General features: G+C 41.3%; 1 protein-coding gene across 1 annotated transcript; it reads right to left on the minus strand.

Moving 5' to 3' along the window:
- Positions 1-332: 332 nt before the first annotated feature.
- LOC149007679 (pentatricopeptide repeat-containing protein At2g13600-like) lies at positions 333-1,121 on the minus strand. The gene has a single exon (XM_089167132.1). The coding sequence runs from the start codon at positions 1,119-1,121 to the stop codon at positions 333-335; it is 789 nt and encodes a 262-aa protein (XP_089023258.1).
- Between the last annotated feature and the right edge of the window lie 13,327 nt (positions 1,122-14,448).

Here is a 14,448-nt window from a genome sequence, read left to right on the forward strand (position 1 = left end):
CGAAAGACCCTCAATGCATCATCCATCTCACCACACTTCGAGTACATATCTACAATTGCACTTCCAACAACCATATCAGTATCCAAACCTAACATCAAAGCAAGGCCATGAAATTTTCTTCCCCTTGCAAATGCATTTGTGCTTGCACAAGCATTAAGGATGCCACCAAAGGTGAAAGAATTAGGCTTCACATCAGTTGATCGCATTTTATCAAACAATGATACTGCATCCTCCTGGTGTCCACTTTGTGAAAGCCCAACAATCATTGCAGTCCAAGAAACCACGTCTTGCATAGGCATCTCCTCAAATAACTGGGTGGCGGAAGCAATAAATCAACACTTGGAGTACAAGTTCACCAATGCATTGTTAGTGAAGCTATCACAACCAAACCCAGATTGAATAATCAATGAATGCAACTCCCTTGCTTCAAAAACTCGCAAGCGACATGCAAATTCATTCAAAATTATTGAATATGTAAACTCATCAGCTTGAACCCCATCTGTAATAAGTTGTTGAAACGACTTTAAACTAATCTCACCCATTCCAAGTTTAGAATAACTATAAAGCAAAGTATTCCAAGAGACCAAATCTCTATTAGGCATTTCATCAAACACTTTCTTTGCATTCTCCAATTCTCCCGCATCTGTGTACATTCTTAGAAGATTAGTGCCAACAAAAACATCAGAACACCAACCAAACTCAAGAATCTGAGCATGAACCTGCCGCCCAATACCCACATCAAAACATGGGATTACAATTGTAAAAGTGAAATCATCAGGCCTAGTAGAGCTACAATGCATTTTGACGAAATGGGTAATGGCTTCCTCAGTTCTTTGGTTTTGGATGCAACCAGAGATGATGATATTCCATGATCTACAGTCAGGTTGGGGTGTGGTTGAGAAGAGTTTGAGAGCTTCATCAATTAACTGAGATTTGATGTACCCTGATAAGAGAGTGTTGTAAGATACAGGGTTGGGTTGTGGCATGTGGCAAAGGAGCTTGTTTGCTTCAGAGAGAGCACCAGCTTCGGAATAAGCTTGCAGAAGAAGGTTGCAGCGGTAGACATAGTTTTGGAGACCTGATTTCAAAAGAGATGCATGGAGTGCTTGAGCTTTGAGCATGTATAAACAAGAGTTGACTGCAAAAACAGCCAAGTGAAACCTTTCGTTCCACCTATAGTAAAAGCGGGTCGGTTTGCTTCAAACGGGGGGGTTTTATTGGGTTCGGTCCCCCGGTGGGGGGGCCTTTTGGGGGGGGGGGTGGGACGGGGTTTGGGGGTCGTGCCCGGGTTGGGTTTGGTTGTGTTTTTGGGTGCTCCTCGATCAATCAACCTCTCACTCCTGAAAGAAAACAGAATCACAGTAAGAAACGGAGCCGATCGTCTTGATCGGCGTCTCGTCTCCGACGATCTAGTCAGTATGGTGTCGATGGTGTTCACAGAGCTCTCTCTGGAGCTTCTGGAATGCTAGTAATGGAGTTCAATCAGAGTGAGCTTAGAGTTTTGGTTGATTCCAGAGACTTACCTTCTCACGGATCTTCCCTCGCTTTTATACTGGCTTTCCCGCTTATAATACTCTTTAAATCATGGCCATCAGATCATTGCTCCTCTTTGGACGTCTTCGATCATCTTAGCTTTATCTCTCAATTGAACCCGATTGAGATTGGTTTGACCGGTACAAACCGGCAATGGATATATTAGTTACAACATAAGCCCCCAAGCCTGCTGATCAGGTCGAACTTGTATGAGACTCTGGTCAGGAGGTTTTATCCTTTTCATAAAAAACACACAGCATTTCTTGTCCCAAGCTATTATGCCTTTTCCCCAGGTAATTCTCGGTTTCTTCAAAACCTTGATGACGAGTTACCGCATCATATCATCATTATCTTGAAAATCTGCTTGTAATTATATCTCTCATGAGATCATGTCCTTCGTATTGGTTGAAATTATATTACTGTATTCAGCCCCCAAATTATCTTAAAACCGGCTGAAATCACTGTCTTGTCAGATCTTTTCTGAATTTTCAAATATAACTTTTTAACTGACTTCGTCTTTTTCCCATGCATTGCCATCATATTGTTCCCTTGCCTTTTCACACATCATCTTCATTTTTTTCAACTGTTGTTTTTCATGCGTTAGCCGATTAATCCCACGCGTCGGTTACGAAAGGTAATGACCATTGATTTTGGACCATCGTGTATTCCCCCTCCTTTCAAGAAATCCTCTCTCATTCTTTATATATATCATCAACCTGTCGCTTTTCCTTTCCGTACTCTGTTCTTCTTCGCGAACACCAACATACCTATCTCGCTAACTTCTTTATTACTCCTTTTCAGATTTTACCTTTTCAATTCCCTTCTTCTTCCTTCCTTATCTCCGCCATGGATCCGCTTCCAATCCTTCGAGTACCAAGTATCTCTTCCCAACCCGATATATCTTCAAACAGAAAGCAAATGAAAAATGTGTCCGGTGCTTCTTCCTCTTCTCAACATAATCCTTCGATTGGAAACCGGTCCCCGTATGCTCATGACGAAGCCATCCTTCCTTATACTCCCGTCAACATGTCCAGAGAAAAAATGGACCCAAAGCATGCCGATCCCGAATGGTATCCCACTAAAATAAAGAAATCCCACCCGGATTCTTACTTGGAAAGTTACCATTTTCCTTCGATGCTAGAGTATGGGTTCCCGACTCCTCCGACCGTCCTTACTCGGTTGATCCCGGTGTTATCACCATCTACTTTGATCACCTTGATTCAGGTTTTAGAATCCCGCCGATTCCCGTAGTTCAATCTTTATTGGACTATTATCATGTCTGTCCTTCTCGCCTTACTCCAAATAGTTGGAGGCCGGTTTATCGTTTTTTTGCGTTTATTCTCCAGATGAATCGTGTCCCGTCTCGTTGATCTCTTCGGAAATTATTACACCTTGAAAGTATCCCGCGAACGCGGATATCTTCATTTTGCCGAAGAACCCGCATTTTGGGTGAACCGGGAAGAGAATCCAAAATTTTCATTGATTCTTCCATTCCCCATGACAATAAGCAATGGCGGGAAAAATACTTCTTCTACGCTATTCCAAATCCAAACTTCCGGTCTCGATGGTGTCTTCATTCCTTGGAATCCTTATCTCCTCTAAAAGTACGTCCTGTGCTTACTGAATATGACCGAATAACCTGGAGAATGATTCCGACTGGAACTCCCATAGATGCGGCCAAGTTGAAGACAGATGCAGGTCTCATTAGTCATGGCCTTTTTCCAGGTAAAGATAATAACTGTTGTATATCTTTCTATCCTTTTGTAATCCTTACTCATTATCATATATTTTTGCCATCAGAAGTAATTGCTCGTCCCATCCTTAATGTTGCTGACTTACGAAGAAGTGTTTCGGAGGAAAAGAAGTCTGATTCTAGGGTTATTAAACCCTCCAAGAAAAGAAAATATACTGCCCGTCATCCTTCGAAGAGAAAAACTGCTAAGAGATATTCCCCTGATCAAGAGAAAACTACCCCGGCTCCAGAAAGTGCCATCAGAGAAGATGTTGATGTGCAAATTGTGAAAACAATTGCAAGTGAAATCCCTGGTCCCAAGATGAGGACCTCCGTAACCTCCAATACACCGAGATGTAGACTTAGGTCTACGGAGTCCGATCTCCGACCAGTGGCCCATCTCGGCTCAAAGAAGAAGAAGAAAAGAAGAAAAGAAATTCATACTGCCCCCATAGAAGTTCCTATTGTTGAAGATAATCCATGTGAAGAAATTCCTCATGATACTTTTGTCTTCCCAGAAAAAATGGTTGAGGACGAAGGTCAAGGTAAGGATTTAGTTGACTATTCTTCTGACCATCTGAAGAAAATTGCTGAAGACATACTAACATATGCTGCAGGTGGTATTATTGAAGAAATAGCCGATCAACTATGTGATGAAAATATTGATGTTCCTGTCTCTCCCTTGGATGTTGTTGCCGAAGATCGTGTAAATGAAATTTCCGCTTCCGTTTTACCTTTATCCATCCCTGTGTTGGATGTTGCTGTCCCAGCTCGACTTCGATGTTCTTGCTCCTCCAGTATACCAATGTTCTTGCTCCTCCAGATACTAATGTTCCCCCTCCTGAGAAAAATGATGAAGATGTTCCTCCTCCTGAGAAAAGTAATGAAGAAGTTCCTCCCTTGGAGGACAATAACCAAAATGTTTCCCATGGAATTCATGAAGTAGTTCTCCCGGAGAATAATCCCGTCCCTCCCGAAGCCCTCGTGGTAATTGTCCCTCATGTTGGGTCATGAAGATCAAGAAAATATCATCATGCAGATCGGTTCAAATGATGCTGCAGTTGAATGTTAATCCCGAGAATATTCTTGAGGTAGCTGATCTCCAACCAGCCCCCGATCAAGTTGATGATACCATGAGCAATGCTGATTCTGGGAATCCTTTCCACCCCGAGTGGTTTTTAAAAGAAAATCACACAACCCGCCACCGTAATTGGGAGGCTGCCAGAGAATGGGGTACAAAAGGCAGAATTCCTCGCGACAAGAAGAATACCGCACGGATGTCCGATTCTCGATCTTTATTCTCATGGGTGGGGGTAAGAATTAGACCTCTCCTTCTTTTTATTTATTTAAAACTAATTCGCTTTTGATCCGATTATTTATATTGTCTTTAATGTATACATATATATTGATTGATAAACAGATGTTTTGGAGCTGCCTTCAATGCATTTTCTCAAGTGTTGGAGAGAGAGAAAACTTTGTCTCGAGAAAATGTTGAACTGATCAAGAAGAACTTCGAATTGGTTAATGAGGTACAGGATCTTCGAAGAAAATTGGGATCTTCGGGAAAGAAAATTAACAAAAATTTGAGTTCAGAGAAATAGATTTGATGAATGATCTTGATAGTTTGCATAATGATTATGAAATTTGCTCGACCATTGTGCTGAATTGCGAGGAAGAAGTTTCTATGTTGAGAGAAGCCGTTTTGAATCATAGGAATGAGCTTTTTCAACTTAAAATGTTAAAGGATGATGCCCTTGACAGGCCAAAATTGCCACAGTGAAAGAGAAGATTTTAAAGGAAAGCCGACCCGAGCCTTGGTCCGGTCACAAAGCATTGAGAAGGAAAAGAATGAACTCCAGGAGAAGTTTGATGAGATTGAGAAGCTGAATATCGCTTTAGAGTTGGCACAAGAATATCATGTGAAAGCCTTCAGTTCAATTCTCGCTGGAGAAGTCTACTTTGGAAGATAAGAATAATGGTTTGGAGTCAAGGCTCAATGAGATGACAGTGGAAAAGGATAATCTCAATGCTTCCTTTAATTTGGTTTCTAAGGAGAAAGAAAACCTTCATGCACTCCTCGGATGAAACTTTAAAATTCAAAACTTTGCCGCATGAAGACTTAGAGGCAGAGAGGAAACAGTTTGAAATTGAAAAGAGAAGAATACAAAATGAGAGCCGATAGTTTTAAACTCGGTTACCTCCTCTATAAAGGAAGTTGGAGATAATCCGACTTTCCTAGGGTTTTGCAAAAATATGGTAAAGGACTGCTTCGACCAAATTTTTTCGGAGATCCTTAAGACTCACCCCGGTTTAGATTTCAAGTTGTTACCTCCGAGTTTCTCCCTTCTAGAACCTTTTTTGATCTTAGGAATTTGAAGCATCCCAATTTCGATTGTTCATCGAAGATGATTCGATAATGATATGAGTGACTCCTCCAGCTCGGCCCGGATCATTACGCGCCATGGTTCGATGATAATGATGATGATAATTTACCCGCTCAAGGAGATGAAGATATTGCTGCTAATGATGCTTGTTGATGTTGATCCGTCCGATAATGCTACAGATGTTGATCCATCTACAAAATCACACATATGAAGAAAACACTCTTTTTGCTTTATGGACTTACCTTTTTCTTTCTTGCCTACCTCTTTTGCATATGAGGGTTTTTCTTTTTTTTTTTTACTTGTCCAACTTTTATGTGAATGAAATTTTCTTCCCTCCTTCTATTGTGATTATTTTTATATTATATATATACTGCTGAAATACCTCTGATGAAAAAGTATTTAAAATGATTTTTAATACCTGATCAGATAGCTTGAGATGTTGATTTAATACCCGATCCGACCTTTGAGCTTTAATTAACGAGACTTCGATGTAACCTGATCCTTAAGTTATTTTATCGATTAATTCCGTCGTACTCGATCCAAATGATGCCTTAGAAAGATGGCTACCGGAGTCCGACTTTGGAAAGTCGGGATCACCCTCGGTACGGAATGATCCATGATCAGCTTCGGAAAGCATAACCGGCCTCGGAAGGTCGACCACTTGGGTCCGACGCCGGAAAGTCGGGATCATTCCTCGGAAGGAACAATCCGGGATCACCCTCGCGAAAGGAATGATCCGTGATTAGCTTAGCGTGACCTGGCTACCCGAGCCTAATTCACGAAGAGTCGGGATCATCCTCGGCACGGAATGATCCGTGATCGGCTCCGGAAAGCATGACCAGGCCCCGGAAGGCTCGGCTACTTGAGCCTAACTCACGAAGAGTCGGGATCATCCTCGGTGACGGAATGATCCGTGATCAGCTTCGGAAAGCATGACCAGGCCTCGGAAGGCTGGCTACTTGAGCCTAACTCACGAAGAGTCGGGATCATCCTCGGTACGGAATGATCCGGATCAGCTAGCATAATCACGCCTCGGAAGGCTGGCTACTTGAGCCTAACTCACGAAGAGTCGGGATCATCCTCGCACGGAATGATCCGTGATCAGCTTCGGAAAGCATGACCGAGGCCTCGGAAGGCTGGCCACTTGGGCCCGACTTGGAAAGTCGGGATCATCCTCGGAAGGAATGACCCCGGATCAGCGTTGATATTGCTTGATCAGAAGAAACTGGTTTGCATTGATGTTTCTTGGTTTAATAACGAGAAAGAAACTTTGGATGACCCCGTTTAATAAAATGCATTCTCCAAGAATACAAGAAAATTCTTTCTACTGATAATATTTCTTAAGGTGAACTACATTCCACGGTCGTTTCAAACAACTTTCATGAGAGTCCTTCAGCCAATATGTGTTTTTGCTCACAGTTTTTGTTACCACATATGGTCCTTCCCAGTTTGCAGAAAGCTTTCCACAATTCCTTGGATCTGACGTTGATTTTTTCCTCAAAACCAAATCTCCAACTCTGAAAGATTTATGTTTGATTCGAGCATTATAATACGCTGCTGTTCTCCTTTGATATTCCATATTACGGTATAAGGCCTTTTCTCTCGACTTCATCTAAAAATTCGAGGTTTGCCCGTAGTCCCTCTTCATTAGTTATTGGATCAAATCCTTCATATCTATTTGATCCCACCATAACTTCCACCGGAGCCAATGCTTCGATCCATACGCCACCGAAAGGTGTTTCACCTGTTGGGGTCCCGACCGTAGTCCTATATGCCCATAATACATGAGGTAGTTCATCAATCCACAAACTATGCGCTTCATCCAGTCTCTTTTTTATCCCCTGCAAAAGTGTTCTGTTTGTTACCTCAATTTGGCCATTGCATTGAGGATACGCTACAGATGAGTGTTTGCACTCAATATGATAATCTGCACGGAATTCCTTGAATCTCTCATTGTCAAATTGTGGTCCGTGATCAGTCAAGAGAATCTTTGGTAGACCATATCTGAATATGACATGATTTCTCAAGAACTTTTCAATTTGACTCGTGGTAGTTGTTGCCAAGGCTTCGCTTCCACCCATTTCAGTAAAATAATCGATTGCAGCCACTACAAACTTTTTCCCTCCAGCTGCAACAGGAAAAGGTCCCAACAAATCCATACCCCACATAGCAAATGGGAGAGGATTAAGAATTGATGTTAGCTGCTCGCTGGCTGGCTCGAATTGGTGCATGAATCGGCATTGATGACACCTTTTTACATACTCAATTGCCTCGGATTGCATTCGTGGCCAATAAAATCCTTGTCTTAAAATTTTATATGCCAAAGCTTTCCCACCTAAGTGGTTTCCACAAATTCCTTCATGAACTTCGGATAAGGCATAAAGAGCATCGAGAGGGTCCCAAACATTTCAACAAAGGGCCCGAAACTGTTCTTTTATATAATAACTCATTTTTTAGAATAAACCTGGCAGCTCTTCTTTTTACGCTTCTCGCCTTTTCTCTATCATCGAGAAGAATACCATCTTTTAGATATTGCATAATAGGATCCATCCAAGATATCTCTCGCATCAATTTCCATTATCTCTCGGCTCCGAATATGCCGGAATATCCAGCTCCTCATAATATACAGCTTTGTGGAATAGAAACAGACTTTGCGGATGCCAATTTTGCCAGAGAATCGCTTCATTGTTTTGATTTCGAGATATCCTTGTGATCGAGAATTGTGCGAACCACTCCTTACATTGTGATACTTTTTTAAGATAGCTGACCATTCGATCATCTTTCTCACCATACGCTCCCGTGACTTGACCGACCACCAGTTCTGAATCACTTTTTACTTCGATGCTTTGAACACGAGAGATCTAGCTAGTCGTAATCCCGCAATAAGAGCTTCATATTCTCGCTTCATTGTTTGAAGCATGAAAATTAAACCGAAGTGCATTTTGAATTACAAATCCGAACGGACTTTGTAAAATCACTCCCGCTCCCGATCCTCGCGAATGACTTGACCCATCTACATGCAAGGTCCATATAGAAGATACCTTACTAGAATCTTTTTCCTCCCTCTGGTGATGAAATACTTTCAAGCAATAAAATCGGCCAAAACTTGTGCCTTTATTGCGCTTCTAGGTCTATAATCTATATCATGTTTCGTTAACTCTATCGCCCATGATACCATTCTTCCCGCAGATCAGGTTTATGCAGTATTTTCTTTAAAGGCCGATTAGTAAGAACGATAATTGGATGAGCTTGAAAATAGGGCCGGAGCTTCCCGGTCGCTATTATTAAGGCGAAAGCCTGTTTCTCAAATTCCGGATATCTAGATTCTCGCATCTAACAATGTATGGCTTACAAAGTAGATAGGATTTTGGACAAGACCTTCCTGGCCGGATTAACACCGCGCTTACCGCCGCCTTTGAAGAAGATAGATATATCTGCAAGCTTTCTCCGGGCTTTGGTCGAGATAAAACGGTGGATCGGTCAACCTCCTCTTCACTCTTCAAATGAATTTTGACAAATTCCTCCGACCATTTGAATTCGTTGAGTGCATTTAGATTCTTCAAAGCCTTGAAGAATGGTGCACACTTATCTCCCGATCTGGATATAAATCTACTTAATGCTGCAACTCTTCCCGTTAAGCTTTGAATTTCCTTCATATCACGGGAGCCGTCATATTTAAGATAGCCCCGATTTTTTCTCGGATTTGCTTCAATGCCCCTCTCGTGTGACCATGAAACCTAGGAATTTACCAGATGAAACTCCAAATGCACACTTCTCGAGATTGAGTCTCATTCCATTTCTCCTCAATACATCAAAGCATTCTCTCGGATCGACGAGATGATCAGATTTAAATTGACTTTTTACAAGAAGATCACCTACATAAACCTCCATATTTCTTCCAATTTGATCAAACAGCCTTGTTCATTGCCCTTTGGTATGTTGCACCAGCATTTTTTAACCCAAAAGGCCTAACTTTATAACAATAGCTTTCCCGATTGGTCATGAATGCCGTGTGAGGTTGATCCTCCTTTTTCATAAGAATTTGATTATAACCCGAATAAGCATCCATAAAACTCAACATCTCGCTGACCGATGTGGCATCGATTAGCTGATCAATTCGTGGCAAAGGATAGCAATCCTTGGGACATGCCTTGTTCAAATCAGTGTAATCTACACACATTCGCCATTTTCCATTATGGTTTTTCACCATTACCACATTTGCTAACCACCTTGGGCACTCGATTTGCTCAATGAACTCGATTTCTTAAGTTTGTCCACTTCAACCTTAATTGCATCATGCTTTTCTCGATGAGAAATTCCTTCGTCTCTCTGTTTTATCGGTTTGATAGATTTATCTATCCATAAACAATGCTCGCTACCTCCCTCGCTTAAACCTGGCATGTCTTGTGCCGACCAGTGCAAAGACATCTCGCGTTTTGTGAAGAAATTCTTTCAATTGTTCCTTATCCGATCGTTCGATCAGCTCCTATCATGGTCCCTTTTTCTGGATTCTCCAAACCAAAACAAATTTTTTCTAGCTTTTCTACTGGTTCACCTCTTTGAATTTTTTCCTCATCTCTATTATCTGTAACTTCAACAAGAAAGGCAAGTGCCTTACCTTGTGCTTTCGAATCCTTCAAAAAAGTTGTGTAGCTTTGCCTTGAAGTTTTCTCGATCCGATTTGCATTCTCCAATGCCACCTTCTCGTTGGAAATTTGACTTTCAAATGTCTTGTCGAAATTATTGCACCAATAGTATTCAACGTTGGTCTCCCCAGAATTATATTGTATGCTGATAGACTTTTTATTACCAAAATTTGGTAACTGTAGTTACCGTTTGTGGATGTGTTCCAAGTGTTATCGTTAGTTCCACAGTTCCCTCTACCGAAGTAGACTCTCCAGAAAATCCAAATAGTCTTGTACCGCAAGGTTTTATCTTGACCGTATCCAACTTCAATCGTTGAAAAGCTTCGTAAGACATGATGTCTACAGATGATCCCGTGTCTACCGGAACTCTATGAATATCTCTCGTTTGCCACCTCGATGACTATCACAACGGCGTCATCGTGTGGTTCTTGAATTCCTTCCATTTCTTCCTCCGTGAAGACTATTTCCTTCATCATTTTGATTCTTCTAGGAATAACATGAGATTCAACAGAATTCACATACCGGCATGAGCCTTAGATTTTGAAATTGAATTTAAGTCCAAACTTCCCAGGATGGTCATGACGGGGGACTCGCTTCGTTGAATCTACCGATTTTCCCGTTGTTTAGTATTTTCCTCTCGGAGAGTTATACTGAAAATCTCCCTTGGCTTGTTCTTCTCTAGCTGGTGTTCGATTGTTCCACCTTCTCGGCTGATCAGCAACATTTCTTCTGCTTCCCCCATTTCTTTTTTGAACATACTGATCTAATCTTCCTTGGTTGATTAGTCGTTCAATTTCATGTTTTAGAATTCTGCAGTCATCAGTATCATGACCATGATCTTTGTGATATCTCTAGAATCTATTCGGATTCCTTTCATCCGCCTTTCTATCATAGGTAATGGCCATTTCATAAATCCCTGGTGCTGAATTTGCATCGGAATTTCCGATCTTCTTGGGTTGAGAGGAGTATAGTTTTCTTGGAATGGTTTGGGAATGTCCCTTCGTATTGACGATCGAGAATATTTCTTGAAAAGCTCCTGTTGTTCCTTCGTTCTCTCGATCTCTCCGATCAGATTTCACAACTCCATCATCTTTTCTTTTAACTCCATCGCTATCGCTTTCTTTTCTTGCTTGGAGAATGTCTTTCATATTTGCATACCGATCACAGTGAGTCGTCAATTCTCGCTATGTTTGCTGGCTTATTCATGATCGGGAATTCCGTAAGATGTTCATCGTCTAGGCCTCCGAACATAGCGTCATATGCCACCGCCTCATTCAAATTTTTAATTTGAATTGACTCTGATTGAATCTCTTCATATAATTTCGAACCGATTCTCCCGATTTTTGGCGGATTGCAGCCAAGTTATCAACAGCTTTTGTTGCTTTTCATGCTACTTTGGAATCTTGACAAGAATACTTTCGACAAATCCTTAAAATCCTTAATGGAATCGGCAATAAGTCGAAGAACCAGGTCGTTGCAGATCCTTTCGGGGAAGATGGAAATGAGCGACACTTTAAAATATCGAGTTACTCGCTAGCATCATAACAGAGTTGAATTGAGCTGGGTGTTCCATTGGATCTGTACTTCCATCGTACATCGTGAATGTCGGAAGTTTAAAATTGCGCGGCAATGGTGCTGACATAATATCTTTAGCAAATGGATTCCGGTTCATTATTTCCTCAAGCATTTTCTCCGCCATCTTTATTCACCAATCGTTGGATCCGATCATCGAGGACGCGAAATCTTTCATCGATTTCCGATCCATAAACTTCAGATCCGCAATCTCCGATCTTCCTGTTTCTCTCTTATCTCTCCAATTCCCAACGCTCCTGCTTTTTTTGCTCCAGATATGACTCAATTGATCATCTCTGGACGATTCTCGATCTTCAGTCTCTAGTGGAATATAGTTTGGATCTGCACTTTCTCCTGATCCTTCCTTCATAAATGATCTCCTTCGACTTCCTCCTGATTTTTGAACCTGAGAGTTTGGGACAGAAGTCACTTTTGCTCGGGAAAGAGTTCGAGATCTTCCAACTGACAAAACCGGAACTCTCTCCTCAGGATGTACTCCGATCTGCTTGATGAAGGTTCTCATTAGATTTTGTGTCTCCAGTATTTGATGTTGCATGCTCTCAAACCGCTCAGCAATTTGATTTGGATCTAACTCTGGACGAGATGTCGCCAATGTATCTGCTAATTGTTTCTCTTGCCTTTCAAACCGATCGGTTGGACGAGATGGAGAATGATCTTCCAAGCATTCTCGCCTTTGTCGAGTTTGCATCATCGGAATTTGCGGCATCGGAACCACTTCTCTCGCTCTTCTTTTTGGATTTACTCTCCTTGGCTCCCTCTGGCTTGTTTCCGCCATTTCTATCGGTAATTCCTCCTCTCGCTCAGGTGATTGAGCCATAGCTTCTGTTCATGACTTTCGTTTCCCACAGACGGCGCCAAATGTTGGTGCTACTTTTGCCGATCGCCTTGAACCGAAGTTTCTCGCACCGAACTCCTCAGATCTGATTCGATCTGGTTTGCTCTTCGATCAATCAACCTCTCACTCCTGAAAGAAAACAGAATCACAGTAAGAAACGGAGCCGATCGTCTGGATCGGCGTCTCGTCTCCGACGATCTAGTCAGTATGGTGTCGATGGTGTTCACAGAGCTCTCTCTGGAGCTTCTGGAATGCTAGTAATGGAGTTCAATCAGAGTGAGCTTAGAGTTTTGGTTGATTCCAGAGACTTACCTTCTCACGGATCTTCCCTCGCTTTTATACTGGCTTTCCCGCTTATAATACTCTTTAAATCATGGCCATCAGATCATTGCTCCTCTTTGGACGTCTTCGATCATCTTAGCTTTATCTCTCAATTGAACCCGATTGAGATTGGTTTGACCGGTACAAACCGGCAATGGATATATTAGTTACAACACCACCTATGCTTTTAGTCACTAGAAAACTCCCTCTCCCAAATCTTTTTTTTTTTTTTTTTCCCCGGGGGTTAAGATTATTAAATTGGATTCGTTTTCGGTTTATTTTTTTTATTTTCATTCGGTTCAAGTGTGAAGGGTAGAAATCAAAATTGAACCGCTTTGTATATTATTTGAAAAGCTTTGGGAATATATGTCTTAGATTTATTTGGAAGTTAGAACAGCAAGAATTGGAACGGTAAATCTTCTATTTGAAACCAATAAGGTTATTGGTATAAATCTAATCTTAATGTCATAGAACAAAATCTACTACGGAACAAGACCTTCTTAAGGTGCAATGAAGTTAGGTTCCGTTGGGTATTTTTAAACATTGATCTTGACCTTGAATATCTTAGTTCGGTCCTAGACCTAACCGTATAAGACCGGATTGGATTGGGTGGATTGGGTTAAACACCTAACCCTAATCTTGGCTTTGACCTTGCCCTAACCACAAAATGATATAATAATGCATAATTCCATATTGTTCCTATATTTTTGCCAAAAATAATTCACAAGGTGGTATGGTTAGGTCATCAGTACTAGTCAAACACTCAACTTAACCCTAACCAAGGCCACCATTGTGGGCTGATCACAGTCAAATACCTATCCCTGGCCCTAATTAGGACCATCTACGTGTGCCAAACTTAGTCTAGCGCTCAACCCTGAACCTAATTAGGGCCACCAGCAGGTCGGCTTTAGTCGAACGCTTAGCCCTAATCTGATCTTGAACCCAACCAGGCCCACCTTAGTTATGTTAGCCTTAACCTACCCCTCAAGGCTAGATTTGTGAGTCCAAACTAAATTTAGCTTAAGGTGCACTAGGGCAGGTTCTAGGCATCACGGTCAAACTTACCCTTACCTGTTGTAATTTATTGATGTAAGCAAAATATTGCACAAAAACTAATTGCTTTCCTTAGAGTTAACTAGCTCTTTTAACCTATGGAAGGGAGACAGAATGAGGGGTAACATGACAAAAACAAGATTTAATCTAGAGGGAGGGATGGTTGGATTTTATTTTCCTTTTTAAAATCAGTAAGAAATTATTTTTAACTAGTTTATCTTAATTAAGGATAATATGATTAACAAAATTATAATTCTAGTAGCATGGACTAAATATTAATTATTTGGAAAACAAAGAGATTACGTGTAATTTAAAAGTTCGCTAGATAAAAATATTACTATTTAACCACAC

The sequence above is a fragment of the Hakea prostrata genome, chromosome 8 (genome assembly GCF_041222555.1).
Source record: "Hakea prostrata isolate BN-2017 chromosome 8, UWA_Hpros_2, whole genome shotgun sequence".
Lineage (NCBI taxonomy): Eukaryota > Viridiplantae > Streptophyta > Magnoliopsida > Proteales > Proteaceae > Hakea > Hakea prostrata.

Bases quoted from the DNA above. Each gene is read 5' to 3' on its own strand.
- LOC149007679 (XM_089167132.1), bottom strand. From the start codon at position 1,121: ATGCTCAAAGCTCAAGCACTCCATGCATCTCTTTTGAAATCAGGTCTC.